The 16,090-nt window shown below is 40.3% G+C and overlaps 2 protein-coding genes across 2 annotated transcripts; one reads left to right on the top strand and one right to left on the bottom strand.

Moving 5' to 3' along the window:
- Nucleotides 1-13,348: 13,348 nt before the first annotated feature.
- LOC131263943 (proteasome maturation protein) lies at nucleotides 13,349-14,057 on the bottom strand. Its single transcript, XM_058266228.1, has 3 exons — nucleotides 13,954-14,057; nucleotides 13,750-13,881; nucleotides 13,349-13,685 (listed from the first exon to the last, which is right to left on the bottom strand). The coding sequence occupies exons 1-3, from the start codon at nucleotides 13,954-13,956 to the stop codon at nucleotides 13,425-13,427; spliced, it is 396 nt and encodes a 131-aa protein (XP_058122211.1). The 5' UTR covers nucleotides 13,957-14,057; the 3' UTR covers nucleotides 13,349-13,424.
- Nucleotides 14,058-14,399: 342 nt separating this feature from the next.
- Nucleotides 14,400-15,365, top strand: LOC131265424 (2-oxo-4-hydroxy-4-carboxy-5-ureidoimidazoline decarboxylase-like). The gene is made up of 3 exons (XM_058267684.1): nucleotides 14,400-14,545; nucleotides 14,684-15,022; nucleotides 15,095-15,365. Coding segments are annotated over exons 1-3 (525 nt in total). The 5' UTR covers nucleotides 14,400-14,543; the 3' UTR covers nucleotides 15,279-15,365.
- Nucleotides 15,366-16,090: the final 725 nt, after the last annotated feature.

The following is a 16,090-nucleotide window of genomic DNA, read 5'->3' on the forward strand; positions in this document are numbered from 1 at the left end:
AGAAAAATTACGATAAAAAAAACAAACAAACAAACAAAATCTTCAGCCATCAACACTGCAAGCAACACTGGAACGCCACAAAGTGAAACACAACAACATCAAATTAAACAAACGCCTTACATATGCAAATCGTCGCTAGGATTAGGTTACATTCGGCAACGGTTCGGATTGGCAAAAACATGGTGGAAACTTTGTAAAAAAAAACCACACAACCACACACACACACACACACACAGCACACCTACAAATATAGATACTTTAACTTAAAAAGAAAAGCAGCCCCAACCTAGAAAGCTGGAGAACTGTTATCTCCGGTGCCACCATTGCGCTTAGTAGGTCGCCACGACGATGCAAGCACGAACCGCCGAAGCCTTTGTTCCTCGATCGATCGATAGGAAGAAAAGGAAAACGGTAACGGAAGGGTTTCCGTGTCCAGGTCGGGTCCGCTAGCGAGCGGCAGAGATTAAATACACCAGCAGGAGGAACGGAGAACCTTCGTTTTATTCCCACGCGGAGGACAAACCATACCGATAGAGCTAGCAAGTTGTACACAGTTCGTAAGCGCAGCTGTCTAGATCAAGATGGAGTGGAAATTAAAATGTAGCATAATTGCGGCATCACTCGCGGAAATAGGACGCCGAGGGGACGAAGATAGTAAACTCTAATTCATGTGCAATGTATAAACAAATTGATATACTTTTAATCTAACTAGCGTAAGATACAAAGATACGGAGAAAGAGGAGAGTTGCGAAAAGATGAAACGAACAACACGAACACAGAACCTCTGGCAGTTAGTTGCAGCCTTTTTTCGGACGTTTGTGACGCGTGTCGAGGTAAAGACGTGCAGAAGTTTAGTATAGTTAGGTGGGTGTTATTTCTAGTGGTTAGGTGCGTGGTATTGTGAAACCGTGTTTGTGTGCTTATTAGGAAGCACCTTTCCCTTCCCTTGAGATGCGTATGCTGTATTAGTAGTAACGTTGTTTGCGTCTGGTGTGGAGATGTTTCTGGCCTCTAGGAAGGAAAAAAAACGAGAAAGAGAGAAAGAGAGAGCGCGGATCTCCGGCCAGCCAGACATGCCCTTTTGCCTTTAGACTACTTCCAATCCTTAGGTTTGTGTTTATTTTTGCCCTGAGATTCATCTCTAAGAGATCGCGTACGTTTGTGAGAAGATAGGAGATACATATGGGTGAAGGGATTGGGTGGGTTGGGTCGGAGGGAGCAATTGGAGACTCGACCCCCTAATCTCTGAATAGTAAAGTATTAAACTGCGGTAAATCTAATTATGTTATTGTACACACGCGTAAGCAAACAAACAAACAAACAAATCATCACTGCGGGTGTAAGCGGAGACCTCAACGATGTAACTCAATAAAGTATAGTTTCCATAGTAACAAGACCATACCGATTCGATTGCTTTGCGGCTGAACTTTGGAAGATTCGGCGGGGATTTGGGGGGAATTGTTCCGAACGGTGGGGAAACCATGTACGAAAACCGGAGAAAGGCAGAATCCCACCCTTGGCCTTTAGTCGTTTAGTCAACCATCGTTTTAGTCAACCTTGGAAAAATCCTTCGTCAGCTGCTGAAAGTCCGCACAGTGCAGCCATCTGTCAGATCGAACCCACCCATACGCACATTACAGTATGATATTTCCATGCTAGATTCATCCTAAAAAACTCTTCCCTTCATTGGGAAAGGCGGTCCTGGCGGCCAAGTTTCTTTAATCTCTCGTCCTTCTCGGCTCGATCTGCTTGATCCGGGTCGGTTGGCGTTGCTGGCGTCGTTGTACGTAGGTACGTTTGTGTTTGCGATGGTCCACCATTCGGCACCCGCCCGGCCGGAAGGTGCTAATAGTTTCACACGTCAGTGAGAATTAATTGACGCGCATTCCGGCTAGTTCCCACGGTCAATTGCAGCGATCGGTGCTTCGGTTGGCGTTTTAGCTTTTACTGGTGTTATTATAGTGTTTTCGGGCCGCCTGGAAACGGCGGCGTGTCGGGAAAAACAATACCGATCGACATTGGAATTGGGAAGGCTGTCGGCACGTTCCGAAATAAAAACAACCGAATGGAAAACGCTTGGCTGTTTTTTCGTCAACGAGCCGTATGACACAATTACTTGAATTGAGCGAAATACAATACAACATCCATACCAATGTGCACAGCATAGGATTTCCAGAGCTTGGATTCACATGGCAAGATTATTGCATTTCTATATACAAGGTGACAATTCAAACTCGTCTTCTATTTTCATTAGAAGAATTAAAACATTTATGCACATTACTAATGTTTTACGCTTTTTATAACACTTTGTTGTAACCGATTTATTTACCCTTTGAACAATATTGTATCTTATTTTTTTATATTTATGCCTTGAAGAACACTCGATAAACCTGACAATAAGCGGCAATCAACCGATCATTTACAGATGCATGAAGGTTAATAAATTGTATAGGATTAATCTAGTCCAAATTTTTCTAAGCCTCAAATTGCACAATTTCATTTTGGTCGAACGAGGCGAAAATAGTAAACCTACTCAAATCTGACACTCTAAATATGATTTCATTACTTTCTAACATAACAATGGATTATTGTTTGGTTTTGTGCAATCTTCGTTTACAATGCTTAGTAGAATACACATTTGATACTAACAAAATTTTTCCCGAACATTATCCATACTCTATTAGTTGGATCACTGACGAATTAATATGATACAATGGAAGTAGAGGTAATAAACACTGTTGATCAATCAATCCTATGTGTTGTGTCAATCATAAGATCATAAAATGTATTCGAAGAGATTGTAATGAGAGTAGAAAACTTCTTATAAATAGGCGTGATGAAAGGAAAGTACTTGTTCACTGATTTAGTTGCATTGCTTGGTTGATCCCATTGAGCACAAAGCTTATTTGCTCTTTACATGTGCAAGATATTTGAATATTTTTTCGGTACAACGAAATCTATTTTATAAAAACAGTTAGTTTGAATCTTTATGCATCGTAACACTCGTAGCGACCTTAATGTTATCTTTTTCACATGTTTCCGGCACGGAAAGTTAATAAATAATTTGATCACGAAAATAAAGAATCAATTATAATGTAACGATTTCAATTCTGTTTCTAAGCTAGATTTTTAATCTTCGCCCACTTTTTCTTGCCTGTTCTATTTCATTCTTGCAAGTTTACAGGCGACACTCTACAACGTTCCATAATTATGTTATGCGATTTACATTTTAGAGCAAGCCTTAACTATGCTCCAGCGGATGAAAAGGATTATCCCAATCGTGTTGTGGAGGCAATACAGGATGCTAGAATTTATCTTCCCGCGTATCCAGTACCAGTGTCAAGGTTTAACCCATTTCCTCCCACCCTTTCTAGCCGGATAACCCCCGATTCCATCCGTTCGCAAACCTACCCGGGTAATCTACCCGATCTATCAGGCATTTCGATCCGGTTAGCTATAAAACTTAATCTGAATCTACTTCCTTCTCGGCCAATAAATCAGTCATCGTTAGTCAGGACGGCGTCGAAAGTGGACGGTCGAACAGCCCCGGCTAAAGGAATGGTCCGGGGACGAACTGTGAGTCCGGATTAGCGTTTCATCGAATGTTTTCCCAACATTTGGCTCACGGTGCAGCCGCAAATTGCCAAATAAGGCCAAGCACTGGACTTTGTAGAAGTCCCGAACTCGTTCCATCCCATGCCAGGCAGATTTTATAAACAAACTTCCAACGGTGGTCCAGACGGTGTTCTCATTTGGTGCAAAGCCAGTCGAAAACTGGCTTCTCGCCACCCGGATCAGGTTGAGTACCGTTCGTTTTCGCCTCTTTCGGCCTCTTGTCGCACGTTTCAGTGTATGTGTGTGTGTATTTCTGTGGCAAAACTTTTCCGAAAAGTAGTCCAACGGTACACCCGCCGGCACCATTCGCCGGTGACCAGACAAGCGACAAGGCTCATTCCGTAACGCCACCACGTCAGCGAATCCTCCCGAGGGCTGTCCGCTTTTATTGGTCCACTGGGATCGTAACGACGAGTGCCGGGTAGACGGAACATTCCGCGAGGGAAAAGAGGATAGGCGCAGACGACGAACGTCGGGATGAACTGTGAACTTGTCGAATGGCAGAAAATCGAATAAATAACAACCATGTGGCGAGGGACGTCGGACACGCACCCCCGGATACGGTGGGCTCAAAACTTGCCCTTTTTGCTTCAAGGCGACGAATTCTGACGAAGCGAGCATTAAGTTCATGCTACGCAAATTTCCCTACTAGCTCCGATGTAACCTAATACTTTAGGAAAAAAGACCTTACTCTCCACAAACCCAAGTCGTTGCTTTAATTTTAACGTCAAATCGACGGAAGAAACATGTTTCGTGGTTAACTGTTGATGGTAACAAATGGATCACACTGATTCTTCGTAATTAATTCGAGGGTGCTGTTGCTCACTTTTCACGCCTTTATGCCATAGGGATGGATAGGATAATTATCAGTTCTTTCCGCCGAAATAGTAAATAATATTCTCGGAGGAAACCGTAATGATGAGCCATTTCTTGCACATGCCAAGACAAATTTCAAACTAAATGAAAGAGGTTAATCATTCGTAAACTAGAACGTTTCAAATCAGAAGTGAAATAGGGAGTTACTCCAGTCATGGAGCTAGTTTTGAAGATTTGCAACAGTTTTATTAAACAATTCGTGATGCGTTGTTTGCTTTTCGATGACCCGGGGTTTTTTTTGACATTTGACGTCTTTTTTCATTTTTTTGCTAAATTTAACTTGTATACTGATCGTAATTAAGTAATCGTAATTATCGTAATCGTTTTAATTTAATTTTAAAACCATATCGAATGAAAATATAACGAATGATTCATATAAAAATCAAGATTAATAAAAAAATTGGCATATAAAAACTATGTAAAATGCCTCCAAATTAGACTTATTTGCTTTACATAGTCATGAACAAACAATTAGAATTATTTTGGTTCAAACAGATACCTCTGCATCATATTATCAACATACAAAATGTACATCCTATAAAATTTACTACAATTTTTGAGGTACTTCAAATGAACTGGTTTCAAACTACGAATACTTTTTGATTGAAGAAAAAACAATCACAACAGAAAACAAGCTTTTTTTAAATCGTCGGTGGGTATATGTTTCATTGGAAATGATCTTCGTTTGTGGATTTTACATGCATTTCACGTATCGTAAATTGTATAGATGCAATGGGTTTCATTCGTTAAAATGTTTAATGTTGCGCTGCGAATTATTAAAATAAGTTCACCAGTTTCGAATTCTGCTTATTACGATTCCAACCAATGCGATGTGAACTACCGCTGCACAAAGCATTTTGAAAAATCTAAACAAAGAATCGGAAACACAACAAAACTCTCATCTAACCTGCAGCGTAACGCTAAATCCATTTGCTAAGAGATTGTTTCGATGGCTTAAGGTGACAGAAAATCCCGGTTATCTTTACCATTTGTTGACATCGTAAATGCTACAGATTCGTCCTGTGCCGATGGCCATTCGGTGGCAATAAATTGAAACCACCGGGCACACGCTGCTTGTCCCCACTTTTTTTGAGTTGCGCTCGATCCGGAACATGTTTCGATTAAAATTTAACCAACTCACCGCAGCCAACCACCGCTTATCAAACAACCGTGCTATCGGTACGAATTTAGAGAAGAAGAACTGCTGCCTGCGTGATAAGAAATCGATTGCAACGAGTGACGGGTGATGTGTGGGAAGTGATACAGCCCCGAACCCGAATCGGAACGGTCCGGTTGGCTACCATAATCGACCAATGTTGATCGAATCGCCGCCCATCAAAAATGGGCAATTAAAAAAAAAAGAAAAAACACTACAATATGAGTGATGCTTATCATGTCTTCCGAATGGCCAATCTCTACGGCACGCTGTCCACGGGAACGTACTTACAAAGTCCACGAGCCTCCAACAGGCCGCGGGACTTCGGTTGGATTCGATTGCTTTGATGCATGTGATCCCCTCGATTAAAGGCCGCCATTGCGCCGGTTTCGCCATGTTTGTGCAGTTTCAGCGCTCCAGCCGTTTGGTACTTACTGTTTGCTGTAGCGCCCCACCCCACTGCCCGGTACTAACCTAATCTAGTAACGTTGTCTAGTGTTGTCAACGGCCGGAACCATTTTGTTTTCTGACGTTGCGCCCTTCGAAAGACGTACGCGTGAACCTACATTCGACACCACACTTTATGACCCGCGGCGTTCGTCGGCAAACTATCAAACGGAATCAAGTGTCAACTGCACCGTCTTCTTCGTAGAGTTGTCCTTCCACTGTTCCCCTTCGCTCCTCCTCTTCCTTCTCCTAAAGTGATGGAAGAGGTCGTTCTCTAGAACGATAGCCGTGTCGGCCGACGAATGCAAGCAATAATAAAACGAGGCAGAGAGAGATGGTAAAATGGGAATAATATGCCAATAGTAAACAGCGCTTGATTTATGCTGCCATTGCTGCGACTGCATCGCCTGCAAGCATTGGAGCATGCCCGGAGCAGCATGGATCGCCCCGGGGTCGGTTCCCGCTGGGTTGCCCTTAATTGCGACGTACGGGGAGGTGAACATGAAGCACGTAGTGTCTGTCCATTGGAATTCCCCCCGTGGCGAGCGGGAGCAGCGATCGCGAGCCGTGGCAGTTCCGCCGTAACCTTGTGCCGATTCGGGCTGGTCGTGGATTAAGGACGCGTGGTCCGGATCGCGTCGCGGATGTGCAGCCCGCTGCGGATCAGTGTGAGAGTGGCGTATTTTTTGTTCCTTTTTTCTGGTGTCTGATTTGGTGGTGTAGGGTCATAAAAGTGAGGTTTACGAATGCGATTTATTTCGATGCTGCGCGCTCGGTGCCATCGGCTCATCATCGTAATTGGGATTTATCGGCCAGTATCGTTACGTAGTTATGGTTTCAATGGAATGAAATATAAAGCTTTCGCGGTTTTTGTTTTTATCAAAAAAATGAAATGCCTGAACAAGGATTGTGTGCGATTTTACGATTCATGAAGTGGCGAAGGCCAGAACGTTTCTGACAAAACAACTCGAAGGAGTTTTATATATCTCAAAATGATTTCGTATTAAAAACAAAACTACACATTCGATTTAAGGATCAAGAAGATCCAGAAGACACAATTCAAAATAATTAGTATATTGACGCTGTTTAAGTTCAGAGTTCCTCTCTGGTATGAACGAACTCTGGTGTGAAGTTATAAGGTAGACATTGATTATTTCTGTATCCATGCATAATGAAGTGTAATAAAGACGTCCCTTCGCAAATTTTCTGCCATCATTATTAGTCAGCCAACCAACCACAGTAAAACAATAAAATTCCTGGTTGGAGGATGTGGTTCTTGTTGTTAAATGAAATTTATCCCTTAAAACACACAATGAGTGAGAGATCGTCTATGTCAGTTTTATCGAGAGTGCCGAGCTTTGTAAAAACTAATCGATTTCTTGATAGATTCAAAATTTAGTTTCTTTACATAATGTATTACACAAGAAAATTATAAGCAGGTTGAGACCAGAGTTTAAAATAATTCGGCAGTGATTTACTTCAAGCGTGCCATGAGACGAAACCTTCGTTAAAATGTGTGAAACAGTGAAAGCTGTGAGGAAATTTTTCTACAAAACCGAAAAATTCACGTAGAAAATCAGTGATGTTATAGTCATTTATTGATATTTTAAAAGCTCACATTTGTCTACCCAACGAATTCGATTACCGTTTGTTACCAGCAACACGCCAACAACAACAACACCAGTATTTCTTGCTAACTACAAAGAAAACTGTTTTTGATGCAGCAGCATCAAAGACGTTGCAAAAAGATTAATAATAAAGATAAAGATAAATGGGTAAGAAATTTTTCAGAGAGTTTAAACAAAAAACAATAGAATTTATTATGTTGCATCCAATTATGTTCATAACTTTTGAACGGTTAGTCGTAAATCAATGTGGTTTTCAAGTCAATCGATTACGAAAGGTTTACTTATTTAAAGAAGTGCAACAAACATACAAAATACTTAGTTAAATAACATATTTGTGTGTTTTATTTGTTTTATGTGGAATGATTTGTACCATTTTCCACAACCCTATACAGAGTGTTTTTAATGTTGTTTCCAAAAAAGAAGTCCCAAATTCGTTTCCTTCATGTTTCTTTCAATTTAATGTTTTTCATTTGAATTTATGTCTATTCTCTTTTCCTGACAAGCTCACCAGGAAGTTTTGAAGCACCAAAAGCTAGGAACCGAGTTCCGTCCTCAGAACCAGCTGCACCCTTAGTTCCCTTCGCTAGGACGCGTTCGTCGATTCGTGCATGCATTCCCATTTCTGTTCAATGTATTTTCAAGATGTTACGATCGATCCTCTCGAGTGCGAATGCCCGTTTCCAAATGGTTGACGGTCGCCATGGCAACGCCCTCTACTTGAAGCACGATAGATATAGAACGACAAAGCAGAGATGGGAAACAGGAATGGCCGCATTCAAGAACACAACGAGATGCGACTGGAGGGAATCAATTAAGGACAATCCCTTCAGCTGCCGCATTCCATCTTCCTTCGTAATCTCACTACCCTGCATCCGTTCATTTGCTTTAGTTCTTCTCGCTTTCCGGCGTGTTCTTGTTCTTGCGTCCGATTCGATCCTTCTTGGACCATCGTTCACCCATCAGAACCCTACCCATCGGGCCGTCGCTGGAAAGTTTCCCGCCGTCGCGCTGCCTTCGTTGTGAGAAAATCCTTCGGAGTAAGAAAACTTGATCGAAATCCCATGGCCGTGGCTTCAGGGCTAGGTAGTGCTATAAATTAGAACGTCGCTTCCACGGAGCGATGAAACGCGTCGGGACAACGAGAACGATGCGTGGCGCGAGCGGGAGGGGTTGGAAAACGATGCCCGAAGATGAATATGACACTTGATTGGAACCGGCTAACAGACAACGATTTCTTTCAAACTGGAATCAATGTTAGGTAGATGGACGGCGAAAGGAAGTATGCAAGCTTCTCAACCATACAAAGGAGTTATCTCACCTTTTCTTCGTTCACGTCCATCGTTTTGTGTCTGTTTAGGTTTCCAAGCAATCGTTTTCTGCGCTATTTAAAAACGAGCCTTTATAACATTTCCTGGTGATCGTGAAAAAGGATGATCATTATTGACAGCGCTAAGTTGCAGCCTATTTTTGCTTTTATGGGTACTTACGGACCAGTTTGAGAGGGAACATAAATCAAAAGTAACGAACACACTGCTACATGGTTCAACAATATCTCGTACAACATTGTCCTATCTGAGTCCTCCAATTCATTTTCCAATTTTCATATCATTCTAGATTCGGTTTTGGCTGTTGGGCCATTGTCCCAATGCCTCTTGGCATAAAACTGGTTTCTAGAATACGGTAGTCTGGCTTTCTCTGATTTCAATGTGAAAGAGTGTTGGTCGTTTTGGAAATGAGGATGCTCCTCCTTTCGGCCCGATTCGTCCCGAGCACCCAGTATCCAACTGGAAAAGCGTTCGCGATCCCCTTTAATTGGTTGCTCTTTTTTAGCCCTCTGCTCTCGGGATCGTGAAGCCCAGGTTTTGGACGACGAGCCACCATCGCCACCATTAATTAAAAGCAATCCGATTAAAAAGATAAGACCTTATCCAATGTGTGTGATGGCTGGTAAAGGGAACAACCACGGCCCATTCGCCCGAACGATGGCCATTCCAAGCGCTTCCAAACGTTGGGAATGTGAAATGGAAAAGCGGATGGAAAAAAGAACTGGGGTTCAAATATCTTATGTCTGATCTTATTTAATGTTGCTTCATCTTTTTAGGTTTTCTGTTTTTTTAGTCCATCTTACAGTTTCTGTTTCACTCAAAGCTGATCCACCACCATCGTGTCGCTCTTCCTACCGCTTTCAGTTCTCGATAAAAAAAAACCTTTAGTTTTATGATACCCGTGAGGTCATAAATGCTCTCCATAGGAAGAACGCAGCAGAACGATGCGTTTTTCTTTTATTTGAGTTTTTTTATTCTCTTCTCAACAGTTTTTGACGAACGCTTCTCAGGCACTCCAGTTCCTTTCAACCGCGGGGATTAATTTTGGTAACTTTGCCCGCTATTGTGCATCGCATTCAGCATATTTCATTTCATTTCGGAACTTTTTAATATGGGGCTTTTTATTTGCCAAAACCGATCTCGGCTGCGGAAAAAACTGGGAAGTTATTACACAGGAAAGCAACAAAGCAAAACGCTCCAAATGGTTATCAACTCGAAATGCTACAGCCCACTCATCATCATGGAATCGGAATCACTAGTGGATTGGAGATGTTTTTGAGCGATGCAAAATGACGACAAAAACAAACCAAAAAGTCGCTGCAAAATTGAAACCCAATTTGCATAAACTCCTCGAATGAAACGGATGCTATAAACTTGATACTATTTCGGACGAATTATGGAGCGATCCGCTCGTTACAATCAATAACTGCAGCCAATTTTATATAGAACGCAATTCACTAAACTCATACTCTGGACGTTCTGCGATGAACAGTATTGTAATAAAAGAACAAATTAAAAAAGGAAAAAAAATGAATGGAATATAATTATGATATTCTTCCAATACTGGGAAGAATATCATGTTTGAATTACAGATTAATTTTAATGAAACAATATTTAAAATGATAAGTCGTGCATGTGTAATTTCGAAATGGGTTGTTCTATTATGCTCGCAGGATTCTAGAACAGTAACAGATCGTAACATCCTTCACTGATCAGATATGTCTTATATACCGTTGTTCTACGTCCTTTAAAAAATATATATTCATTCATTCGCCTAAATCAAGAAGAACTTCAACTTAATCAAGGATTTTACATCTTCGTAGATCCATCCTTAAAATATATCATAGAACTGCGATAAATACATCAGAAAAGATGTTTCCTTCGTATTCGGAGGCGGATCTTGCTTAATTCTAACAAGTAAGTTTACAAAAAAATTGGAAAGGGCATTTAATCTAATTGATGAGAAAGAAATGAAAGATTTATATGTAAGAGAGCTAACTAATTGTTCATAGTTAAATGCTATTTAAAGTAAAAGAACTACTTAAAGCAACCGGAATTCGTTGAAAGAGCAAGGTAAACGCCACTGAAAGAGCAAGGTAAACGAAATAAGTTTTAATTTTGCAAAAAAGTCAAGAAAATTTTCACAAACAGAAATTTCTCCTTACTATCAGCAAAAGTTGAGTTGTTTTAATGTGCTTAAAATTTAGTTTATGTGAAAAACATGCCCTAATTGATTTAGCGAAAGACTCTCTCTTCAGCTGGAGTGAATGATTATTTTCGCGAAAACATCCCGTTAAGAGGCGCACCAATAAATCGTCTAAATGGTCAAAAAACACTCCCCAACTGGCTCATCTTCTAGATCGGTGTTATTGCCAAAAATTAATTAGATAGGACCGGTAGGCATTGAAGGAAGATGGCGGCCTCCAACCGCCGGGAGACCGAGGGCAGTCTCCGAGCTACCATTTTATCTGCGCCAAATGAAGACATAAAATTTTGAACCAACCAAACCAAAACGCGCCGCCGGGGCGACGATGATGGCGATGGCTTTATCGTGTAATCAACTGTGGACCATTAGTGGACTTGGACGCTGGTATGCGTTCCGTACGTGTGCTTGGCTGGTCGAATGATGATGAGACTTCATCCAGTTCGTTGGTCGGTCCAGTCTCGTACCGTGCAGTTTTATAATGGCACCACGCAGGCCGGCCAATGGGCGAGCCCCGCCGGAATGGATCACATAATGTGGTCATTTTGGGAAACCGGGATCAGCGTAGAAGACCCCTCATAAAATGCGTTCCTTCCGTACGTGAATCCAGTGCGGATGGACTGACGAAGGAATTCGAACCATGCGTCAAGATAACTCCCCTCGAAAAACCCATTTGTGGACCTGTATTAGCGATACAAGCCATTAATTAGGATGGATAGCAAATGTTGGATTACTGTGGTGGTGGTGAGTCAAGCTGATCAAATTTAATATAGCTCGTTGCCGTAGAGCTTCTAGGAAAGAAATACGGACGATGGAAGGACGATGAGCTTTTCGTCAACATGCAAATTGTAATCAACAAAATCCATTTGTTTGCGAACAACTTAAGAACTTATAAAAATAATTTTCAGTGAAAGAAAACCAGGTGACAATGATCGTAAAACCTTCTAAAAGCTCAGAAGAACAATGTTTGTCCCTAGTTCCATTAATTTAATATCAGTAGTCGATGCATAAAATAGTACGAACAAGTTTATCGAACATATTTCAACAAAACTGACTCATAAAGTAAAGTGCTTTCAAATATGTTTATAGCTTCCTTGCGTAGTATCATTCATCATACAGCAAGTTTTTCCATGGCAGATTGCTAGAACTCTTGCTGGAACTACATCATAGCAGCAAAAATTTAAATTTCTGTCAACCGTGTCGACATGTGTAGATGTATGCAATCCGGTTCAATTCTTATCAATCAAACTGGATGAAAATTTTATAAAGTTTGTGCTAGTGTAGTACACATTACTTAAATCAAACAAGTATAGCAGATTTAATCCCGACGCTGACCGCTTTTCCATCAACCGTAGAGTTCGACCAAAGTCATGACACTGCTAAAGAAAAATTAAACGTAATTTACGTTACAAATCAAATCTCTAGAATGAGTTTTTCCATTCTTTTAGTGTTGTGCCTTATGAATCTTTTGGCGAGATTCATTCGTATGAATCTTTCACTTAAGATTCATTCATATGGATTCATGAATCTATGAGGATTCGACTCTTCAAACGTTTATGAATCTTTCGAAACCTTAACGAATCTTCATGAATCTTTCATGGATCTTTTATAAAACTCCATGATTCTTCATTGGCTAGATCATGCGGTCAACAAAAAGGGAGTCCGTCTGCCTTGCTCTTTACTCTTCACCAGTTGATTACTCTTTGGGCTTCATGTGTCTCTCATTAAAATATTCATGAATCTCTAACACACAAAGAATCATTCAGATTCATGAATCTGAATCTGAATTACACAACTCTATATTCGACCATACCTAAGCGTTATCCAGCGTTATCCGGGAAGCGTTACTATGGAGGTTATCGAAGATACGACGCTCTTTTCAAATAAATGTTTGTCATTTATTTCCTGTGTGAGAACATCCTCTTTCAACAATATGGAATCAAAATTCAGAAATTGCATATTGTGCTACTTACTTAGGTACGTCTTTGTCCTCCGTAGGATTTATGTTATGTACTCCCAATCTTATGTTGATCATAAGCACATTAAGAAGTATTTGATTATGGCAAATATAAGATAGTTTAAAAAAAACCGTCACAGGTAGGTTTCCGAATGTATAAACTTTTATTTCACATTGTAGTACCCTCCACTTAGAATCGAAAAGAAAAACCACAAACCTACATTCCTAAATACTTCTCCATGACAGCGTGGGGTTGACGCATAATTTCTTGGTGTTCTTCCAAGTTGAATATATCAGAAAATTCGATCATTTCGTCACGACCGGTAAGAACATCCCGAGCAACATTCGTCGAAGGAAGGAATGGCAAATGTCCGACCTTCGATACAGCTTTGAGTTCCATCGCAAGCTTAAGCGGAGCGGCCAGTCCTTCGTGTTTACGGAGCATCTGCATGTTGAGATTTTGACGGTGCTGATTGTACTGAAATTGAACATATTTAATAAGTTTACGCAAATTACATTTAACTATTGATTGCAATGCTTACATTCAGTTCTGATTGCTTCAAAGGATGGACTGCCTGAAGCTGGGCAACGCAGGTTTCATCGCGCGGCTCCAAGTGACCCGAGAACTCATTGAACGTCGACGGCATTTTCGGCGTAACCTTGATGGCAGGATCCTGTAATGGATGGATACAAACTGTAGTATTTATGGGCAAGGTAGGATTCCGGTCCTTTTAATAAACTTTTACCATTTTCTAATGATGTTTTAAGATTTCACTTGAGAACAAAAACCTCCGAAGAAACGCCGGAATGCACAGAATGATGTTGCTGTTTTGATTGTTTGAGGTTTGACGTTTATTCGAACGTCAAAAGATCCGTCCTTCAGCTAGGTGCAGAGTTACTAGGTTCGATCCATTTCATTTGAAACGAATTACCTAGTTCTTAAATATTTCGATATTCTCATATTTTTTTAATAAAAAAATATACATTAAGTTTATTTACTGGAAACAAGCACAGCTAAATAATTTTAGAATTTCAAAATTATTTTGAATTCCTATTCACCAGCGCAGCCAAATTGGTTCAGCAAACGAGAAAGATGAAAAATTCACGGTTGAGACTGTGTGCGTGTGAACTCGAAGATGCAGATAATCATAACAAAATGTAACGGAGATAGTAAACAAGCGATTGTGCATTTATCAGCAGTGTTCCTCTGACCGCTAACAGAAATAAACGTGTTTTGTTCTGCAACAATCCAGTTTGCGATTGACAATAATTTATTATCTGCGACTACAACGCATTCGGTCACCTCTGCAATCTCGAACAAAAGCGCAAAACAAAAATGTAAGTTCATAATTTTTAAAACAATAACATTCAGCATTGAAGATCGTATGTATGCATTTATGAAATTGTATGTTTAACAAACGAATTCAATTTGAAATATATTAAATTTCGTGAATACGTGATCATTTAATTTTGCAGGCGACCTAAACTAACCCTTGAACAGCTGAACGGTCTTGCAACAGCAGAATTTCACAAAACTTTCGAAAATGTGATAGAATCCTGGCCAGAGGGAGCCATTTTTTGCTCTGCACTACTGCCGTTCAAAAGCTTCGATGGAATGATCACCGCTTTCCAAAATTATATTGACCGACTGCCTGCTGATACTAAACTTAAAATTCTTCGCCTTTATCCGGATCTGGCCGGAAAGTTGCTCGACAGCCATGAGCTTACCGGAGATTCTTCGATCGAACATGCCGCTGCTGGATTGGACAAGTTATCGACAGAGGATAGGGCAAAGTTAACTGAAATGAACGAAAGGTATGTGCACTACTAAAGCAATAACATAGCACTACTGCAATAAATTTATGTATTTTTTTTTCTTTTTCCTAGTTATAAAACGAAATTTGGATTTCCGTTCGTCATTTGCGTTCGCGAAGCATCAAAGTTTGATATTATTCTGCGCAGTGTAACTGAAAGAATACATAACACACCTGACCAGGAGCTTGAAACTGCAATTGGGGAAGTAAAAAAAATCTGTCGTCTACGTATATTGCAATTGATCGATAATTTGTAAAATGTTTTATTTGACTTTTATAAATATTTAATAAAATGATGTTCAGCTAAATAAAACAGGACCACTTTGGAAAGCAGAGTTGGTTTGTTAAAGCAGAATTAGTTTTCTTTGTTACAAGTTATATCTGAGTTGATAATGAATTGAGAAAAGCATTTTCATTCTTGTCCTTTGGTGAAGAAGTGTATTAGATAAAAAAAACTTTGTATTTGTATTAAAAAAATTAAAAGTATTAGGTGTCATAGCCCTGCCCATCCTGTGTTGTTTTAACGACGATTGAAGATTGATTGAAATTCATCATCCTATTCAGGATAATCTTAGGATACAAAAAAAAACAATAGCGTATAAGTTCGACATTTAGTTCCCTGGACCGCCATTATTCCAGGGGTACCGTTTCGATCAACAACCGAGGCCTACTAGATGCTTGGTAGTGTTCGGGCTACGCGATTATTCTACGTAGCCGTATATTTTAAGCAGAAAATAAGGGACATAAGTCCTTCTTCCTGTATTGCCTTGTTCGTGGTGAATTGCTGCTCTTCTAAACAGTCGCCATCCAACCCCACAACCAAACCTAATTCGCAAAACATCAGCGCATTGAACATAAGGGTAACATTAAAACCGCACGTGAACGATAAAATTTTTTTGCTTTATTATTTTAATGGGCTTGATCTAAACTTGAAAATCCAGCTACATTTCTAAAATAATTACTAAGCAGAGAAATTACGACCATAAGCAATTTAAGCCTGATCCAGTTTTCTCTTCCGTTGCTAACGGTTACGAAACTTCGTTCGCCATACAAAATACAAAATTAAACA

The sequence above is a fragment of the Anopheles coustani genome, chromosome 2, assembly GCF_943734705.1.
Source record: "Anopheles coustani chromosome 2, idAnoCousDA_361_x.2, whole genome shotgun sequence".
NCBI classification, from domain to species: Eukaryota; Metazoa; Arthropoda; class Insecta; order Diptera; family Culicidae; genus Anopheles; species Anopheles coustani.

Excerpts from the sequence above, each read along its gene's own strand:
- LOC131263943 (XM_058266228.1), bottom strand. Across the intron at positions 13,686-13,749 it reads TGAAGCAATCAGAACTGAAT|TACAATCAGCACCGTCAAAA; the intron begins GTAAGCATTGCA and ends GTTCAATTTCAG.
- LOC131265424 (XM_058267684.1), top strand. Across the intron at positions 15,023-15,094 it reads TTAACTGAAATGAACGAAAG|TTATAAAACGAAATTTGGAT; the intron begins GTATGTGCACTA and ends TCTTTTTCCTAG.